Genomic DNA, 18,752 nt, shown 5'->3' with positions numbered 1-18,752 from the left:
CCAAAGTTGAGACCATTTGTGATTGGCCCGATTTGAAGAATGTTGATGAAGTTCGAAGCTTTTTTGGTTTCTACTCCTATTATCGGCGGCTCATTCAAAAATTTGCAGAGATAACTTCTCCTTTGCATGTATTAATTCAGAAAGGGGTTCCTTTTACTTGGGGACCGTCAAAGATTGCAACCTTTCAGGCTCTCAAGGAAAAGTTGACAACCGGACCAGTATTGGCTTTTTCAGACTTGCAAAAGCCTTTTGATGTTTACTATGATGTATGTGGTTGCAGTTTGGGAGCAGTCTTGATGCAAGAAGGCCATGTCATAGCTTATGAGAGCAAGATGTTTTCACGTCCTGAACGGGTTGCACACATTTATGAGAAAGAGCTTTTGGCAGTTATCCATGCTCTTACTCAATGGAGACATTTTCTACACCGTCTTCACACACCATCAGAGTTTACGCTACTTCTTGTCGCAGAAGCAGCTTTCACAAAAGCAAATGAGGTGGACTAACATCGCGTCACAATTCCCCTTCCACATAGTCCATGTTCAAGGACAGAAGAATTCAGTGGTGGCAGATGCGTTGTCTAGAAAGCCCTTGGTTCTGGCTATTTCCGCGATACATCATAGAGGCTTCGAAAATATGATAGATCAGTATGCAAAAGATCTTGATTTTGCAAATATCTTTCACCGGATTCAGAGTGGAGAGACAGTTGCAAACTATTCCATATAGGACGGCTATTTGATGCGGAAAACGATGTTGTGTGTTACACAGCCTTTGAGGGAAAAGGTTTCGACAGAGTGCCATTATCCACCTTTTTCAGGCTGCCGCAGCATAGATACCACCTTTAAGGGTTATTTTTACTGGCCGAGGCTCAAAAATGATGTGGACAAGTTTGTTCGCAATTGCTTAGTATGCCAAAAAGTCAAGTTTGACAGGCATAAGGCACCAAGTGTTCTACAGCCTTTTATTCATATCCTCCCGTCTCTGGGAAAGCATTGCCATGGATTTTATTTTTTATCTTCCCAAGACTCAAAGTGGGCAGGATGGCATTTGGATAGTCATCGACAGATTCAATAAGCATGTCCACTTCATTCTAGTAAAGAAGACACTTAAGCCCGATCATTTGGCGAAACTGTTAGTCTCACAAATTTTCTGATTGCATGGCATGCCTGAGTCCATTGTTTGGTGGTTTTGGATTTGTTGAAGTCTTATATTTCGGATCAGAAGACTTAATGGGAAAAATATTGCCCTTGGCAACTGGAAGCAAGGTTTGCTGGTAAAGGACCAATTTTTTTTCCACCTTATTGGTACTAACGAAAAAGTGGGGAACTGTAAAATTTTTGTAGTTTGTGTCAAAACTATCGAAGTTTGTTTTCTTATGTTCTTCTTTCCAAGATGTATCCAATGATATACAATATGCTAAGTGATTTCTCTTGGGGCTTCAATAAATTTCATTCCAAAGATTTGTCGAAGTACTGTCAAGGACAACCAATTTTGTACCACCATCCCTTGCTTTCAACCTAGTGGAGTTTCCCTACAACAACGCACTTCATTCATCGATGGGGAAGGTGCCATTTGAAGTGATCGAGGGCATGGAAGGCCATCTTGCAGTCAGAGAAGGAGAGCTCTTCCTCTTTGACAATGACCAAAGCAGCAAGAAAACCAAGGAGTTCAAGGAAGGGAGTCAGGCCATATGTTTAAGATGTTTTCAGGCTACCAGGACACCCATCAAGCCCTTGAGTTTGTACAACACTTTGACGTCACCTTCTTTGGAGGACGGTTCACAAAACACTCCAAGGTGTGAAGGAAAGCATCTTACTTGAAAGGAACTGCGCAGACATGGTGGTCTACTCAGTTGTTACGCAGAGAAGCACCCGCGACGTGGTTAAAATTCAAGACAATTTTCACGTCATCTTGGATATCAGATGAATATGCACGAGATGTCATCACAGGTTGACATCACTTGAAAATGAAAGAGAAAGATACAGTGGACTACTGCCAGAGGTTTTGGGATACTTATTTGCCAGTGTCTTCGTTTCAAAAGATTACTTTGAGAGCCCGGATTGAGCGGTTTTGTTGTGGTTTGCTAAACGAGATTAGAGAGACTATTGTCTAAATCAGAAGTCTGACTCTATTCAGAGACTCATGGAACATGTTAAGCAACGACTTGGAATGCATGCCGGCTCATTGACTTATCCTACGGACAAGATAGTATCCACCTCAATAGGGCAAGAGTTTGCTGGTGAAAAGAATGAATCAAGGGAACCGGATGACAACTCATCACAGGATTCTCGAGAATCAGATTGTAGCACATCCGAAGGTCCCAAAGAACTAAGGGAACCAGATGCAAGTGCATCAAAGGATTCCACAGAAAGGGGACCGTATGATAATGCGTCTCAAGGTTCTGATGATTGAGACTGACGTGCCAATGGACAGGGGAAGCTAGTGAAGCTACCCCCACAAGTCCCAGGGCACAAGGAAAGAAAGGAAAAAAGGAAATCAACTGGTAGATCAAAGAATGCCCTGGACCCATGATAAGACTTTTGAAGTAGTTCCGTATGATCTAATTTGCATATTGCTATGCCCAGGTGCACAAGGCTCTTGAGAAGTCTCAAGCACGGCATAAGAAGGCAGCCAACAAGAATCGACGCTACTTGCAGTTGAACTTTGAAGAAAGCTGATTGGGTGCTCTTACGATTTGAGAAGGCACGCCTAAGGAAATGAAAGGGAAAGAAGCGGCTTTTCCAAAGCTAAGAATATGGTACTATGGCCCTTTCCAGATTCAAGAGAAGATAAATGTTGTATCCTTCAGTTGCTTAATACTTGGAAGATTCACAATGCTTTTCAAGTGAGTATTGAAACCTTTCAAGGTTGAGGTGCCAGTAGACAAGGAGCTTGAGGAGCAATCTGAAGTAGAAGAGAGCGAGGAGATTCTTGTTCCAGAACAGATAATAGCTCACAAGGAAAGGAAAGAGAAAGGTAAAGCGAACGGCGGTTCTTAGTCAAGAACCGCCCGGCATTGGATGTGAAGTGGATGGAAGAGGAGGACCTAGTAGATACTCCTCAGATATTGGAACTTTACCAAAAGGTTTTCGGTCTAGCTTCGACTATTCTGAGAGATCCCGTGGATCAACAGGGTTGAATATGGTGCAAACGGGACTGCACAAGAGAGGAGTCACTCCGCTCCTTTGTCACAAGTTACTCAGATGGAATAAAGTCACTGATTTTCCTTTGGATTTCAGAGATACTGATGGGCTGACAATATTCTGTTGGATAACTTTATGAAAGAAGTACTTCGACATGGGAATTCCCAACATGAATCTGATTTATGTGTGCTCTCTCATGTGACTATGTTTGAGTGCAAGTTTGAAAGATGAAATGACTGTAGCACTTTGATCTTGAGATTCTATGGGCATGATAGCAATAAGAATTAGTCAATCCGACATCAGTGAGATCCGGTGTGGATCTAGATGCGATTGCCAAACACATCGTCGAGAGATCATGGTCCCAGATCTAGATGGATTTTATGTGATTTAATTTGAATGTGATGTGGATGTTCGGTGACTGTCGTTTTTGTGCAAGTGCTTGATTTGTGTCGTCTAGTGCGTCGGTAAATAAAGTTAGTGTCTACTGAACTAGTTTGAAGCTTGTGTTTGATTTTGCAGGCGTAGTAGAGGGCAATTACAATTCTTTCAAGAGGGGGGTATGTCACAAAATGATGACGTGGCATGACCAGATGGATAAAATGACTATTTTATAAGTTGTTTCGGACTTATGGGATCCCATCCAATGGGGCCCAGGGGACACATAGATTAAAAAAAGAAAGGAGAAGAGAAAATCGTGTGAATGTGCTGACGTGGCAGGGCCGTACGGATGCCTCCGCAATTCAAGTTGTCTCTGCTGAGTGGCACTGTACGGAATTCCGCAATTTGCACTGGCAACTTTTGGGCACCACTTTTTTTGCCAGATGCTTTTGGGACTTGAAGCTTTTGAATTGATTGCTTTTGGGGCTCTACTTTTGGCATCCCTTATACTATTTATAAGAGCCCTTGGGGCCTCACTCTACAGAGCATCTAGACACAGTTTGAGAGCAGAGGTCCCTCGAGAGTTGTACTTTGCAATGATTAATGATAAAGAAATACCAAAAGGGACACCAAACTTTGGAGCCAATACCTCTGAGCACGGAACTACGCCGAGGAGTGTCGACTATCCCTCTCTCTATTAAAGTTCAAAGATTTTGAAGTTCCTGTTCGATTGATTTATTGCTTGGAGTGTCCAAGCCTGTTCCAGCAAGTGGTCTTGGGTTCTATCTGGCTTATTCCCCTTAAGACAGAGCAATGAAGACGAGCGCGCCTGATGCGCGATGGACTAAGGGTGGGAGTGGTAGTTTGAGGCAAGGACACGGAGATTCTTTGATAGAGAATTTTTGGGAAAAAAAAAATGGAAGCGCTTTTGATAGGTCCCGTATGCTTTCACAAAGCATACACATGAAGCTCTAATACCACTACAATCACTTCCGACGAGTGATCAGACGGAAACACAGGGATAACGGCAATCTACACACATGGCAACTCTTTTAGTACTTCAAAACAACTTCAAAGAGAAAGAAAGAGAGAATCCACGTGAGACGCGGAGTGGCGGAGTTCCACACCTAGACGCATCGGCCCCAAAGATTGACGCTCCTTTCGGTATTTCTTTATTATTGATTAGCAAAGGTGCAATTCCAGAGGGTCCGAATCTCTCCGAGACTCTATGTCTAGATGCCCTACAGGAAGTGACCCTCTAGGCACTTAAAAATTACAAGGGATGCCAAAAGTAGAGCCCCAAAAGCATTTAAGATAAAAAGCATCAAGTCTAAAAGCTTCTGCACCCAAAAGCTAGCGCTAAAAACTGCCCAAATCAGCTAGCTAAAAACGTGAAATCCATACAACAGTGCCCCGTCAGCCAACGCAATTAGCGGAATTTTTGTACAGCTGCCACGTCATCACTTTTTATGCAAGGCTTTTGTGTGTATCCTTGTAATGATTCGGGCCCCTTCGGCAAGACTTTATAAGTTAGTGTTTCTCTGCTTCTTTTTCTTCTTCTAGATTTTAGGTCCCTCGGCCGAGATCTGCAAAACATAGTCAAGTTAACCAAAGACTCGAAGGTCACTCAGATGTCCTTGTGCCACGCAAATGATCACAGATGCAAATACCACATAGAGAGAACTGATCATGGCACAAAGGATTCTAGCTTTGACCAAGAGATCGGCATGGACCACCTTTCTAGGGATAGAGAGTCTAAGGCAGGCCAAACGAACGCATTGGACCGATGCATCTATGACCTTGACACAAAAACCCTAACCCTAAAACCCGTCACACCGAGCGATATGGGACAATCGGTCTTACAGGTGTGCAACTACATCCTCGGATGTTGGCTCAAACTAGGGGGTGCTACCGGATGGCAACTATGGTCGGCAGGTTGCGTGTCCATAGGCATCTAGGTAGCCGAGAGATCCCTCCCTTGTATTCGTTTAAACAACCATGCTACTTTGGCTGATTTTGTGTACATAAATTTATGAGTATATATAATTTCCATTTTGGGCACAAGAGAATACAACTTACGTCTACGGTTATAGACATTCAAGATATATCAGAAAATATGAATGATTGGATCCTAAACAAGATATCTCTTTGTCCAATTAAACAAAAATTTATGGTGCATCATTGAATGGATGACCAAAGAAACGAATACTTCAAATGTGTCACAAGATGAGTAATTACAACGTCATGACAAAAATATATATGATAGGTCTAAACAGATAGATTAATGCACTAATATTTATTATGTGTCATTAGATGGGTGACCATAACATTGTGAAGGATATCTCATGGATAGAATTGAACACCTAACTTAGATTGCACGCTAGAAAAGCACATATATAAAGACGGGTCCTTACATTGTGGAAATTAAATGATATTGGAGACTCATTTTCTACATGAATTTCCGTGAGACACTACACCTAGGAACTCTCAAACATTCATCTCATGCTCACACTTAACACATTGTTGCAACATACTTCAAAATTACAAGTTAACATATGACACATAATAAAAAACCGTAGAATGAGTTTTCACACCAATCCAATAATGATGTACCAAAGTGAGTTGTGCATAGTATAGACCAATCCAATGTTGGTTCCTGCCCAAAAAAGTGTCCAAAGAGCGTTGAACAAATCAATGCAGTTCGTCTTTTGCTATCATTTACACATCCATAGTATGTCTCGCACACCTACCCTGCTCAACCATGCCTATACCCTATTACATTAGGAAAAATATGAACCCTTTAAGGGCCCTTTGGGATTAAAGTTAAGTCACTGGGGCAAAGAAGAAGGGGGGGGGGACCCTTGGAACCTCCAAGTCTCCCTCCTTTTTTGGTTCAGTTTTAAGAATACCTTAAAAAATTTTGAAACTCAAACAAACCCCTTCGAACCTATTTTATGGGCAAAAATGCATTTTTTTGACCTCTAAAAGTCAAAAACGTGCACTCAAAAGCCCAAACATTGAATTTTTCCAAAATTCCCAAAACATTATTTTCTATGTTCCAAAACACCCCCAAACCTATCCCATAGCTAAAAATGATTTTCCGTAACAGACTTGGACACTCCAAGTCGAGAATCTACCACAACACACGCGAGAAAACTAAAAGAACTGAACAAAATTGAGAAAGAGACGACATGGCACGACGAAGTTTCGAACCAGAAAGATTGGCCCCAAAGACTGGGCCCCCCTTTCGGTATTTCTTTATTATTAATGCTTCACAAGTACAATGACCGGGGGTCCTCGTCTCAGCAGTGCTCCCAAGCTAATCTGCCTCAAACTGAAGCCGTCCAGTGTAATTATAGGCCTTGGGCCTTCCAAAAGCAGTCTACATGAAAAGCTTCAGGTCTAAAAGCATCATGTCCCAATCCCTAGTGCCAAAAGCTAACAACACAAATCACGCAAATCAGGTGCCACGTCAACAGCCAACGCGATTTGCGGAATGTCTGTACAGCGCTACCACGTCAGAAGTTCCACGCAGATTGGGGTCCTTGCTTTATTTTGATGGTCTTGTGTCCCGTGGGCCCCATCAGACAGGACCCTATAAGTTGGAACACCTTATAAAAATTGGACCTTTCATTCTTGGCCTCTCGGATTGGTACTGCAAGTTTTTATAACTTCTTTTGTATCTTTCAATGAGGCTCTAACCTCTTCCTGTCTGGAGTCTGTCCTTTAGGTCATGCCACGTCATCACTTTGTGACATACCCACCTCTTGAAAGAAATGTAATCACCCTCAATTACGCCTGCAAAACCAACATAAGCCAGCAACCAATCCAGTAGACACAAGTCTGAGTACCGATGCACTAGACAACACATATCCAATACTTTCACGAAGACGACAGTCGCTAAACATTAACATGACATTCACATCACTATCCCCGTCGAGATCTTTGATGAGAATCATGGTCATCGTATCGTATTTAGCAATCAGATCCAGATCTCACCGATCTTTAGCGGATGTCAGGATTGACTAAATCTTGTTACTATCATATCCACATCACTCTTCAAATGAATCAAGACCGAAATGCTGCAGTCATTTCGTCTTTCAATCATGCACTCAAACATCACACACATGAGAGAGCACATATATCAAAATCATTTATGGAATTCCCAATACAAAGTACTTCATTTCTTAAAGTCATTCAGCAGAATAATGTTAGCCCATCAATATCCCTAAAATCTGCAAAGAAATCAATGACTTTAATCCATATGGGTAATCTGTGACAAAGGAGCAGAGTAACTCCCCCTCTTGTGAAGTCCGCACAGCATCAGATTCAACCCGTTGATCATCGGTAACTTTTGGAATAGTCGAAGCTAGACCAAAAGCCTCAAGGTAAAGATATCCTTTTCGCATCCAATGCCCGATAGTTCTTAAACTTGACTAGATACTGGCGTATCACTTTACCTTTCACCCCTGAATCTGGAAACGAGCATAGTATCTCATGCTCAACTTTGGAAAAAGTCGCTCCTTACCCTTTCGTTTCCATAGGCATGTCTTAAACCGTAGAAGCACCCAAGCATCTTCCTTCAACTGCAAGTCACATCGATGCTTATCCGCTGCCTTCTTATGCCTTGCTTGAGACTTCTCAAGAGCCTCGCGCACCTTTGCAAAAGCAGTCTCCAGATCCTGAACATACTGATCTGCTTCAAAAATCTTATCCTTGGTGGTTAGAATTAGGTGGAACCTTCTTAGCACCCTCAATGATCTCAAATGGCGCCTTCCCCGTAGACATACGAACCGTGTTGCTGTAGGCAGACTCCACCAAGGGCAAAAACTTCTCCCACTGAGCTTTTTGATCAGAGATGTAAGACTTCAACAAGTCCAGAACTACTGAATTTGCATTCCCCAATTTCCCATCTGTTTGCGGGTGGAAAGAGGATGAGAATTGTAACCTAGTACCAATATTATGATAGTGAAAGTGTGACAAGGTGTTTGCCCACCGCATCTGCTTGTCCGAAAGTTGTTTTTGTGAAAAGAAATATCGTGAACTCTGATGATCGGCGAACACTGTAAAATTGGCTCCGAGTAGAAAGTGTCGCCACTCAGTAAGAGCATTGATAACTGCCAACATCTCTTTCTCGTAAATCTGTGCAACCCGTTCTCATCTGGAAAACATTCTACTCTCATAGGCTACAACATGCCCTTTGTACATCAAGACCGTTCCCAAACAGCGGCCACAGGCATCCACTTCTCCTTGAGAATCTTAAAGGCTGCAATCTCAGATGGTCCCCAAGTGAAAGGAACCCCTTTCTCTATCAAAGCATGCAGAGAAGAAGCAACCTCCGCAAACTTTTGAATGAACCAAACCACCGATAGTAAGAACACAAGCCCAGAAAACTGCGAACCTCATGCACATTCTTCAAATCTGGCCAATCTCTAATGGTCTCAATCTTGGCCAGATCCATTTTGGCACACTCCGCACAGACAATGTGTCCCAAAAAGTGAATCTGGTAAGAAAAACTCACTCTTCTTTCCATTTACTACCAACCAATGTTGCCTTAGTACCTAAAATACTTGTAGTAGGAGCTATCGATGCCCTGCCTCATTCTTGGAGAATACGATGATGTCGTCAAAAAAGGTGCCCATAAATTTCCTATACTCTCAAAGAATCTTGTCCATCATTCGATTGAGGGTTGTGTCACAAATTGGTAACGTGTCAAGCCACTGAAGAACGGAGCCAACCTGCAAATCCCGGCCGAGAAGCCTAAACCCTAAGTGAAGAAGCAGAAGCAACAGTAGAAGTTTTACCAACTTGCAAAGTCTTGCCGAGTGGCCTATTTTTAAAGAAAAGTTCCCGCTAACTTATGGGACCCCGTCTGATGGGGCCCAAGTGAACTAAAGATATTAAAATAAAGACGCACCAACACACACACACACATGCTAATTCGCGAGTAGCTTGATGACGTGATCCTGAATTTTGCGCTAACTGCTGACGTGGCAGCTTGTACCAATTCTCGAATTTTGCACTCACTGCTGACGTGGCAACCTATACGGATTTCCGGATTTTCCGCTGACTCTTGACGTGGCATAGCTGTACGGATTTCCGTGTTTTATGATGACTACTGACATGTCAGATTCTATGGATTTCCACAGTTTGCGCTGGCAGCTTTTTGCGCCATTTTTTGAGTCAGATGCTTTTGAGTTTGAAAGCTTTTCATGTAATTGCTTTTCATAACCAAGGGCCTTTAAATATGAGCCAAGGGCTCATTCTTTGGCATGCTTCAGTACGAAGGTGCAAAGGGTGGAGTACCGGCATTGAAATGAGTTCAAGTAATATAAAGAAATACAAAAAGGGGCGCCAAGGTTTGGTGGGCCCAATGCTCTCTGGGGTGGAACTTCGCCACTTCCCGTGTCATCTATCTCTTTCCGTTCAGTTGTTATTTGAAGTGCTAAAAGTCTATTCAGTCTGTTCTTTTCCGTTGGCATGCGGTGCTCGTCTCGTGACAAGTTGCAGGAGCATTTGTGAGACCAAAAGGCATCACCAAATACTTGTACAAACCAAAGGACGTCCTGAAGGCGGTCTTGTAAACATCTCCACGAGCAATCCTGATCTGATGATAGACACTTTTCAAGTCGATTCTACTGAAACAAATAGAACCCTATAACCTGTCCAGTATATCATCAATCCTACGTATCAGGAATCTGTTCTTGATGCAAGCTGCATACCTCTTAAAGACAAGGAAAAGCTAAACACAAATGCTCAAGATCTTTATAGAGGGGTTTTAAACTTTTCTTACACAATGTGCATTATGGAACAATATATTTGTGGACCTCAAAGGATAGTGGTTGTCACAATCTCGTGACACTAAGCACCAAGGATAAGATTTTTGAAGCGGATCAATATGTTCAGGATCTGGACATTGCTTTTGCTAAGGTGCGCGAGGCTCTCAAGAAGTCTCAAGCACGGCATAAGAAGGCAATGGAGAAGCATGGTCGTGACTTGCAGCTGAAGGAGGATAATTGGGTGCTTTAACGGTTTGAGAAGGCACGCCTACAAAAACGAAAGGGTAAGGAGCGACCTTGTCCAAACTTGAGTGTGCGATATTATGGCCCTTTCCAAATTCTGGAGAAGATAAATGATGTATCCTTCAGACTGAAGTTACAAGATACTTGGAAGATTCACAATGCATTCCATGTGAGTCTCTTGAGACCTTTCGAAGGTGAGGTGCCAGTGGACAAGGAACTAAAGAAGCAACGTGAAGTGGAAGAGACAGAGGAGATTCTCATTTTAGAACAGATCCTTACTCACAAGGAAAGGAAAGTGAAAGGTAAGCTGACATGCTGGTATTTAGTCAAGTTCAAGAACTATCCGGCTTTAGATGCGTAATGGATGGAGGAGGAGGACCTAGCAGATACTCCTCAAATTTTAAAGCTTACCTTCAAGCTTTTGGTTTAGCACCGACTATTCCAAGATTTACCGATGATCAGCGGATTGAATCTGGTGCGGTGCAGACTGCATGGGAGGGGAGTTACTCGGCTCCTTTGTCACAAATTATCCAGATGGAATAAAGTCACTGATTTCTTTTGTGATTTCAGGGATATTGACAGGCTAACAATATTTTGTCGTATAACTTTATGAAAAGAAGTACTTTGAAATGGGAATTCCTAAAATGAATCTGTTATATGTGCTCTCTTATGTGTGGTGTTTGAGTGCATGTTTCAAAGACAAAATGACTGCAGTGTTAAACTAGACATCCGCTAGAGACCGATGCGGTCTGGATGTGATTTCTAAATACGTTACAGTGATCATGATTCTCATCTAAGATCTCGATGGGGATAGTGATGTGAATGTTCACTAACTGCCATCTTCGTGCAAGTACTGGAAATGTGTCGTCGAGTGCGTCGTTACTTGGAGTCAATGTCTACAAAACTAGTTTTTGTCCTATGTTTTCGCAGGCATAATTGCGGGCAATTACAATTCTTTCAAGAGGGGGGTATGTCACAAAGTGATGACATGGCATGACCTAAACGACGGATTCCGAATAGAGGTGGGTCAAATCCCTAGTGAAAGATGCAAAAGAAGTTTTACCAAATCCAACAGGCAATCCTCGCATCCTGCATGTGCTATCATTCACATGAGAAAACATATACTACGGCTGATCCTAAGGGTCCAGATGCATGACCAAAACTGTCGCTAGAAAGCCGGGAGGATGCACTGATCCTGTCGTACCTTTGACTGGCATGGATGATGAGGGGGATGCCAGGTCCGCAAAAGAAGGCTCCTCCAAAGGGAGACAGTGTACTCAAAAAAGGATAGAGGGGATCCATTATCGTACAACGAAGGCCATGCCACGATTTGGGCGTCAAATTTTTAGCACAAAAGTCCTTTTGAGAACGCCCGGCTTTTTTGTAACAGTTGCTTTTGGGCCCGGTGTCTATAGAAAGGTTCCTTGGAGTCACTCCTTGTAGATTAGTGCATGGTTGCACCGTTGCACATCTGCAGAGTGACTCCCTTGCCTCTATGGATTATTTAATATAAAAAAGAAGTACTGAAAGGGGTGTCAAACTTTGGGGCCAATGCTTCAGGAAGTTGAGCTCCGCCACTCTGACTGTGGGGTGTCCTCTCTTTCAACATCGAGTGTTTGCTGTACGGTGATTGTTGTAATGATTTTCAGTTCAGTACGGTGATTGTTGCAATGATTTTACCGCCTTGCCAGTGGCTTGCCGATTATAGTGGTATCCAAGCTTGGATGAGTGTTCTTCTCAAAGCAATCCAGTCTAAAACTGCACAATCAGCTTTTGAAGAAGAGGTTTTTTTCCAAAAATTGCTTCTTGAAGATGAAGTCAAAAAAATCTGCCTTGGATTGGTTCCAAGTTCTAGCTTGAGTTCGTTTGAAGATTTTGGCAAGCCAGCAATTGCTTGCCGTATCTTTCAGATACATACCCACATGTCGAAGCTTGGACTTCTCCATGAATCTATCGTTGGCTTCGAATTGTTGGATAAATAAGAGTATAACATCTCTCTGGCCGTTGGAACTGTCAAACTTGACATCTTTGTCTCCCGATTTGAAGACCTTCTTAATGTTCTTTGTAGCTTCATAATAGGTTTAGATCTCTTAGAGAGGGTTGTGGCTTTATGCTTTTTAGTAGAAGCAATATAATCTGGAGGATTGGGTCAGCAGGTTAATTTCTCGCTTGGTGCACGTGCACCTTTCTCTTGTTGTTGATGAACCTTGAGAGCTTGGGCATCTTATTGTTGCTTCTCTCTCAAGCATCATGCTCTCGCAACTGTCTTAGAGATGCTAAGGGCAATTCAACCTCAGGCATAGCAAGCACTTGTTGCACTTCCACTTGGTTCCTTGTTTCTTGGAGTTCTTGCTCCATGGTTCTTCCTTGACTTGTCATGGCTTCTTCTTCTTCCTTCTTTGCACATAAAGAGAGTGTGACCTTGCTCTGATAGCATTGTCACAAAACAGAAGTAGAAACTGAGTTTTGGTACTCAAGGACTATAGAATAAACTCTTAGAAGCTGGACAAGAGGAGGAGAATCGAATAAGATGAGAAAATCAACAAAAGATGGGTTGGTCCCCCGCCCCCCTTAAATAAACCCTTATTAATGGGGAAGAAAGAATACAAGCTACACATGAACAGGAAGGTGGGGCTTGATACCCAAACTCCGGTCTGAACCTTGATCTTGATGGTTCTCGAAAGAATCTTCTCCCTAACTGAACCTTGAGTCAAAAGCTCTTAATTCTAAATATCTTAACCCAATCTGAGGGTGTGGCAACCCTTGGAGTTCTTCTTGGATTCCATACTGGACCCCTTAAGCAGGGACTGAAGCCCTCTACTCCTACTGCTCTCACAATGGAGAGAACCTGCAAAACACAAAAATCATTGAAGCACGTCTCACAAGATAACATCATCAGACTCCAACTGATGAGGTAGAGTCGCCTCGGATGCAAAAACATCGCGTGGTCTCATAATGGCTCGTGACTAGAACTTGGCAGAGGCTTCTTTTCTAAATGGGACGCAAGGGATCTGATGCCAGAATTGGGAGATAGGGGCTGCTTTTAAAGGTGAAAATGGCCCACTAAAGCATCCAGAGTTTCCTTTTCTGCAAAAATAGGAGGGGCTGCTGGAGCACCTCGAGAGAGAGGGGGGAGATTGTCATGAATAGAGAGAGGGCTGCTTTGTAGTAGCACCAAGAAAAAGGAGGGAGAAGAGGGTCAGGGAGCAGTTTTTTAGAGGGTTTTGCTTGTTGTGCCAGGGCATCCAGCTTTAAAGTTTCCTCCTCTTTAAAAGTGGCTGCCTGCCAGTTGCTTCATTTAAAAATACCTGCAAAATCGTTTAGAAACTGAATTTTGACCCAGATGTCCCTGGATGCAACCTCATCCACAGATGAAATGCAGACATAGGCTTCTTGGCAGAATAACATTTGCTTTCACCAAAAAGCAACTAAAAAGCAGCTTATTTTTCAAAAAGCAACCGCTTTTTCAAAAAGCAACCGCTTTTTCAAAAAGCCTCCTAAGAACCCATTTTCATTCATGTGTCTACTCCTTGGCACGCGCCACTGACTTAGTCCGGAGTCTACTTAGCAATGAGACATTCCCATACCAATGCTCCCGCCATCCACCTTGTGACACACCAAAAATGCTCATTACTTAGTCACTTCCTTACCGAATTTACGAAACAAATCCATAGCAATGCTCTATGTCACCAATCCTACGACGCATTAGAAATGTTCGTTTTGGATGCTTAGATACTTCCTATAGATGCTATGACTCACCCATCCGCTCTGACGCATCAGTTTTATCCATTCTAGGTGGCCTATCAAATATTTCCTTTGACAGTACTCTAGTCATTCCCCTGAAATACCTATTCTAGGATGGCTAAAGGGGTATTTAGTCTATGATGCTCTATGTCATTCCCCTAATGACACATCCAAAATATTCCCTTCTTGTGGATCCATTACTAACTAATAGTTCAAATGTGCACATATTCAAATGCAACATAAATTTAATCATTAACTAAGATTGTACAAAAATAGCAAGTTTAGCAACAGACATGACGCAAGTATCTCCTCTGATTGGCTCTCTTCATGTTATACCTGGCAAAGTCAACTTCCACATCATCAAGCTACCTCACCCTGACATCCTTTTGGGCATGCCATGGTTCTAAAAGAACTCTACTATGTTGGATCCATGGAAGAAAGTCATCTCTCTAACCATAGAGAATACGGACTATTTCTCTGAATGTGAAATTGGAGGAGGATCTTTCCTCTTTATGGGTTGTAATCTTTGGCTTTTGCTAATGAAGTTGAGGCTAATACATGGATGATGTATCGATGTATAACAACGCAAAGACATAGCCTAGCACGGTATATGTGCCGGATATACTAGGGGTTATGGGTCGAGAACGTACCTTCCAACACTGGATTGAAGGATGTCCTGTGCTAGCCAACCCACCCAAGGGGCGTGAGCGCACCAGGAACTTTTAAAAAACATCTTTCCCCACGGGCACTGCCCTGCTTGCCATTTGTCCCACACACCTGTCATCATCTGCACTCGAGGCCTGGCTTAGTGCCATCTGCACCCCACCCTTTTCCTTCCCTTGCACTCCATTTCCTTCTCCCGTTAACCACAAAGGGGAATCTCCTGAGGGGATCCCCCTGATAAAAATTCCTTCCCAGAATCATCCTGACATACTCGTTCCCTAGAACGATGGACCACTACCCTGAGGATAATCAGATTAATCTGGATAGTGGAAAAAGCCATCTCGAGGCTGCACCTCTCAGATTTTCCAAGGATCTCTAGGCAACAAATGAGCAGGCAGTCAAATAGACAATGGAGCATCTTTATAAGAGGGAGAATCGGGAGGGAGAGCGAGGCTCTCTCTTCTCATCCTGTCCACCAACAAAGTAGAAAGGCTTTATAGCCACTAATTAATGCGGAGTACACAACCGTCATGTCATCCAAGAGGTTACGGTCTTGAAAAATCCAGTCTTCCGATACTGATTGTATTTGAAGGAAAGTAAGCTTGCTGCTCGTCATTTTGCAATTTCTTCGAGCAAGATCAGGACAACAGTCATAGATTGCCACTGTCTCAATCCTTCGCCACTGCCCCTTTTACGGACAAATGTAGTATTCTCAGTTAAAGCTTCTATGCTGCCCGCTAGAAAGACCGGCATTTCTATACCTCCTTGCCAATGTAACTTCACATAACTGAAGAGAGGTCTTTCTACACCTCCTGGCCAAAGTAACTTCACATAACTAAAGATCAAAGTCACTTTTGAGGATACTTAAATTAGAGAAACTGCATTACAACAATTCCAGATTGAGTTAGAGTCAGCTTGTACAAGAAAAAGCACCTTGCAACGTTGGTGGTAAAGACCCTAATGTAAGGCATTCAAACTCGACTGAATCAATCTTGTATTTTGCAGAATATTGTTCAATCAAAGGTTGAGTAGTCTCCTTAATGATCTTGCAAATGGCCTGCAGTTGAGTCTATTCAGCAAATGAAATGTGTTGAAGAGAAACCTGTGAAAAGAATGAATCACAAATATAAACCTTGTCAAGGTATGGCCATAAGTCCTTTATAAATTTGTTCAGCCAGTCTACCTGCACAAGATCAGGAAATTCTCTCCATAATTTTTGCCACAAACTCTCAAGATGAAGTCACTGTGGCCACACACACACATTTACACAAAAGTAGTACCCGATCATAATCTGGATTTTTGACCCAGAGTGGTATCTCTGGGAGGAGACTTTGGAGAGTCTTTGAGTCTAGGTCGCCCAGCGGCCTTATTATGGGGTCCTGAAAAAATTCCTTGTTTTCTCAAATTTTAAAGACTAATACTTTTTTTATAAAACAAATAAACTGCAACAACCTAAATACAGACAACATGGAAAAATACAAAGAAATCAATTTTTTCCCTGTCTAATAACACAAGAAAAGTCATTGCAGTTTTTAAGCAACATTTATCAAGGCTTCAAAAGACGAAAGAGCTTTTCAGCTCTGCCTTGAAGGTATTCACAAAGATCACGCCCAGCAGCTCTCAACGAAGTATAATGGCGAGTAATCCCATAACTACAGCTTGCACAGTGTGCTTAAGTGTACAATGTGGCTCATAGAAAGAAAGGTAACGTGGCTAAAGTGTATTTTCTTAATGCATTTTTAACACCAGGCAGCCTACAAATGAGCCTACATACTTGACATCCTACTCAATTAGCCTACATGCTTGAGATTGTAAAACTCGTCAACTTTTAGCCTAAAACTCTACATAATGTGACCTTTAAACGTTCCTAGATATAGCACCATAGTTATAAACCTGAACAAGAATTAGCAGCAATCTCCACCTTAAAACCAAAAATGATAGAATAAAGCATCATTGGAGCTGTAAAAGAAGAGCATATCAACACAGATTATATAATAAGCACAAAAATCTATTGCAGCTCTGCACAAGCATACTTTTTGAGACTCAAATCAATCTCCACCTTAAAGCCAAACATGATAGAATAAAGCATCATTGGAGCTGTAGAAGAAGAGCATATCAACACAGATCCTATGTTAAGCACAAAAATCTATTGCAGCTCTAGGCAAGCATACTTTTTGAGACTCAAAGCACTAAAATCCATAAAGAACCACTGATAAACACTCATCCAAACAAAACCTGCTCGCAAAGCTTGCATCCGACAAGAGGAAGGATCGAACAATAGCCCAAAACATGATGAGAAAACATAAAAACAATAGTACGATACTCTTGCATGGAAAAACCTGAAGTGTATGCGCCTTCTTGGCAACCAGGAAAACCAGCAAGAAAAATGACAAGCTAGAGCGGCACCTTGACATCAGAAGGTTGCCAGTAGATGAAGAGGAAGTAGCCGATGAGGAGGCCAGCTCCCACGCCGAAGCCGAAACCAAACAATCCAAAGAGAGTGGCGAAGAATCCCATGGGATGTTAAACAGAGTTGGCTTTGACGATGGAGCGGGAACGGGAACAACAGCAGCAGCAGCAGCAGCAACAAGAGAATGGCACACAAAAAGACTACTTCGCGCTGCATGAATAAATAAGCATGACCTGTCACAGGAAACGAAAAGGCCACGTGGCAGCTCCTTCGGCTTTTGAAGACCTTGGTGGCAAGTTGAAACATCAAGTTGACAAGGGCCTTCCCTTACCTAGGCCTTCAGCGACGACGCCTGCCAGGGGAGGTTTTGCTGGGCCACGTACTGGTTTTGATGGGCCAAGTGCTAGTTCTCATAGAGCGTCCTCGAAGGTGTGGAGAAAGATGCGGAGGGTGGTCTAGCCACCCTTAAAAAACAAGTGAAAGGGTCACGATGGCTTTCTAAAACAATAGGGAAGCGATAAAACCATTAGGTTGAGTTTAACTAGAATCAGTGTTCACGAAAGGATTGCCTCAGCTTAGCCTTGAGCTGGTTGAAAATCGAGACTAGTTGGTTACAAACCATGGTAAAGGGAAGAAAAATCGATGAAATATGTGAGAAAATAGTTTAAAAATCCTCCAAATTTCAAAAATTTTGCTAGTATTTCCGGTTTGCTTCTTTGCAAGGAGGAATATTGGCCGCCACTGTTTAGGACAGGTGTGCCTCAACTTAGCCTTGAGCCGACTACAAATGGAGATTAGCCAATTACAAGCAATGGTAAGGGAAAAAATTTGGTAAAATATACGAGAAAATAGTTCAAAATCCTACAGGTTTGAAAATTTCTAATAGTAGTTCCGATTTGCATCTTTACATGCAAGAGGCCCGGCCGCTTGGGAAAAAAGACTTTCCCAAACACTGTCGGGGATTCTTCAAGTGGCACTTGGAGGCGTTCTTTGTGGCAGCAGAGGCGGCGACATATGCTAGGGTGTGGCTCCCTATGACAACCTATTTAGGTGTGGGGTCTCTTAGCCGTGGTGGTTTGTTGTCTTTTACATGGAATAATATGCTTCTTGGCGAAGTTGGTTGGCTTACTTGGGACGTGTGGATGTCGATGGCAATGGCATCTTAGTGGTGGCTCCTTGGGTGACCTTCCCGGTGTCGTGCAGCTCCGCTGCCATGATGAGAAAAAGAGCAGAGAAATGCAAGCTAAGCTTCTTTGAAGCCTACACATTAAGTGAGCAATGATCAGGGCTTGTTAACAGGTCAAGTTTAATGATTAATGTATGCCAGATGCGGCTTTAAAGGGCCAATTGATGCTTAATGATGCCAAAAATGATAATGCTTGAAGTGAGCATAGA

At 42.6% G+C, this 18,752-nt stretch overlaps 1 protein-coding gene across 4 annotated transcripts in view; it reads right to left on the bottom strand.

Annotated features, from left to right (window-relative positions):
• SYTB (Calcium-dependent lipid-binding (CaLB domain) family protein) overlaps window positions 1-17,686 on the bottom strand; it is a 124,421-nt gene extending 106,735 nt beyond the window's left edge. For 2 of the 4 annotated variants that reach the window (XM_086503988.1, XM_086503989.1), the window contains exons 1-4: window positions 17,354-17,684; window positions 16,228-16,326; window positions 16,080-16,130; window positions 15,881-16,004 (exon numbers count right to left, since the gene is read on the bottom strand). In XM_086503988.1, the coding sequence (XP_086360114.1) occupies window positions 15,881-16,004; window positions 16,080-16,130; window positions 16,228-16,326; window positions 17,354-17,464 (385 nt within the window). In that variant the 5' untranslated portion in view covers window positions 17,465-17,684. Of the gene's footprint in view, window positions 1-15,880; window positions 16,005-16,079; window positions 16,131-16,227; window positions 16,327-17,353 lie in introns of all 4 variants that reach the window. The other 2 variants (XM_086503990.1, XM_086503987.1) reach the window with 2 other exon arrangements.
• Window positions 17,687-18,752: the final 1,066 nt, after the last annotated feature.

Source organism: Adiantum capillus-veneris, chromosome 28, assembly GCF_014529385.1.
Source record: "Adiantum capillus-veneris isolate H3 chromosome 28, ASM1452938v2, whole genome shotgun sequence".
NCBI classification, from domain to species: Eukaryota; Viridiplantae; Streptophyta; class Polypodiopsida; order Polypodiales; family Pteridaceae; genus Adiantum; species Adiantum capillus-veneris.
This window is presented reverse-complemented; position numbering and strand designations above follow the sequence as displayed.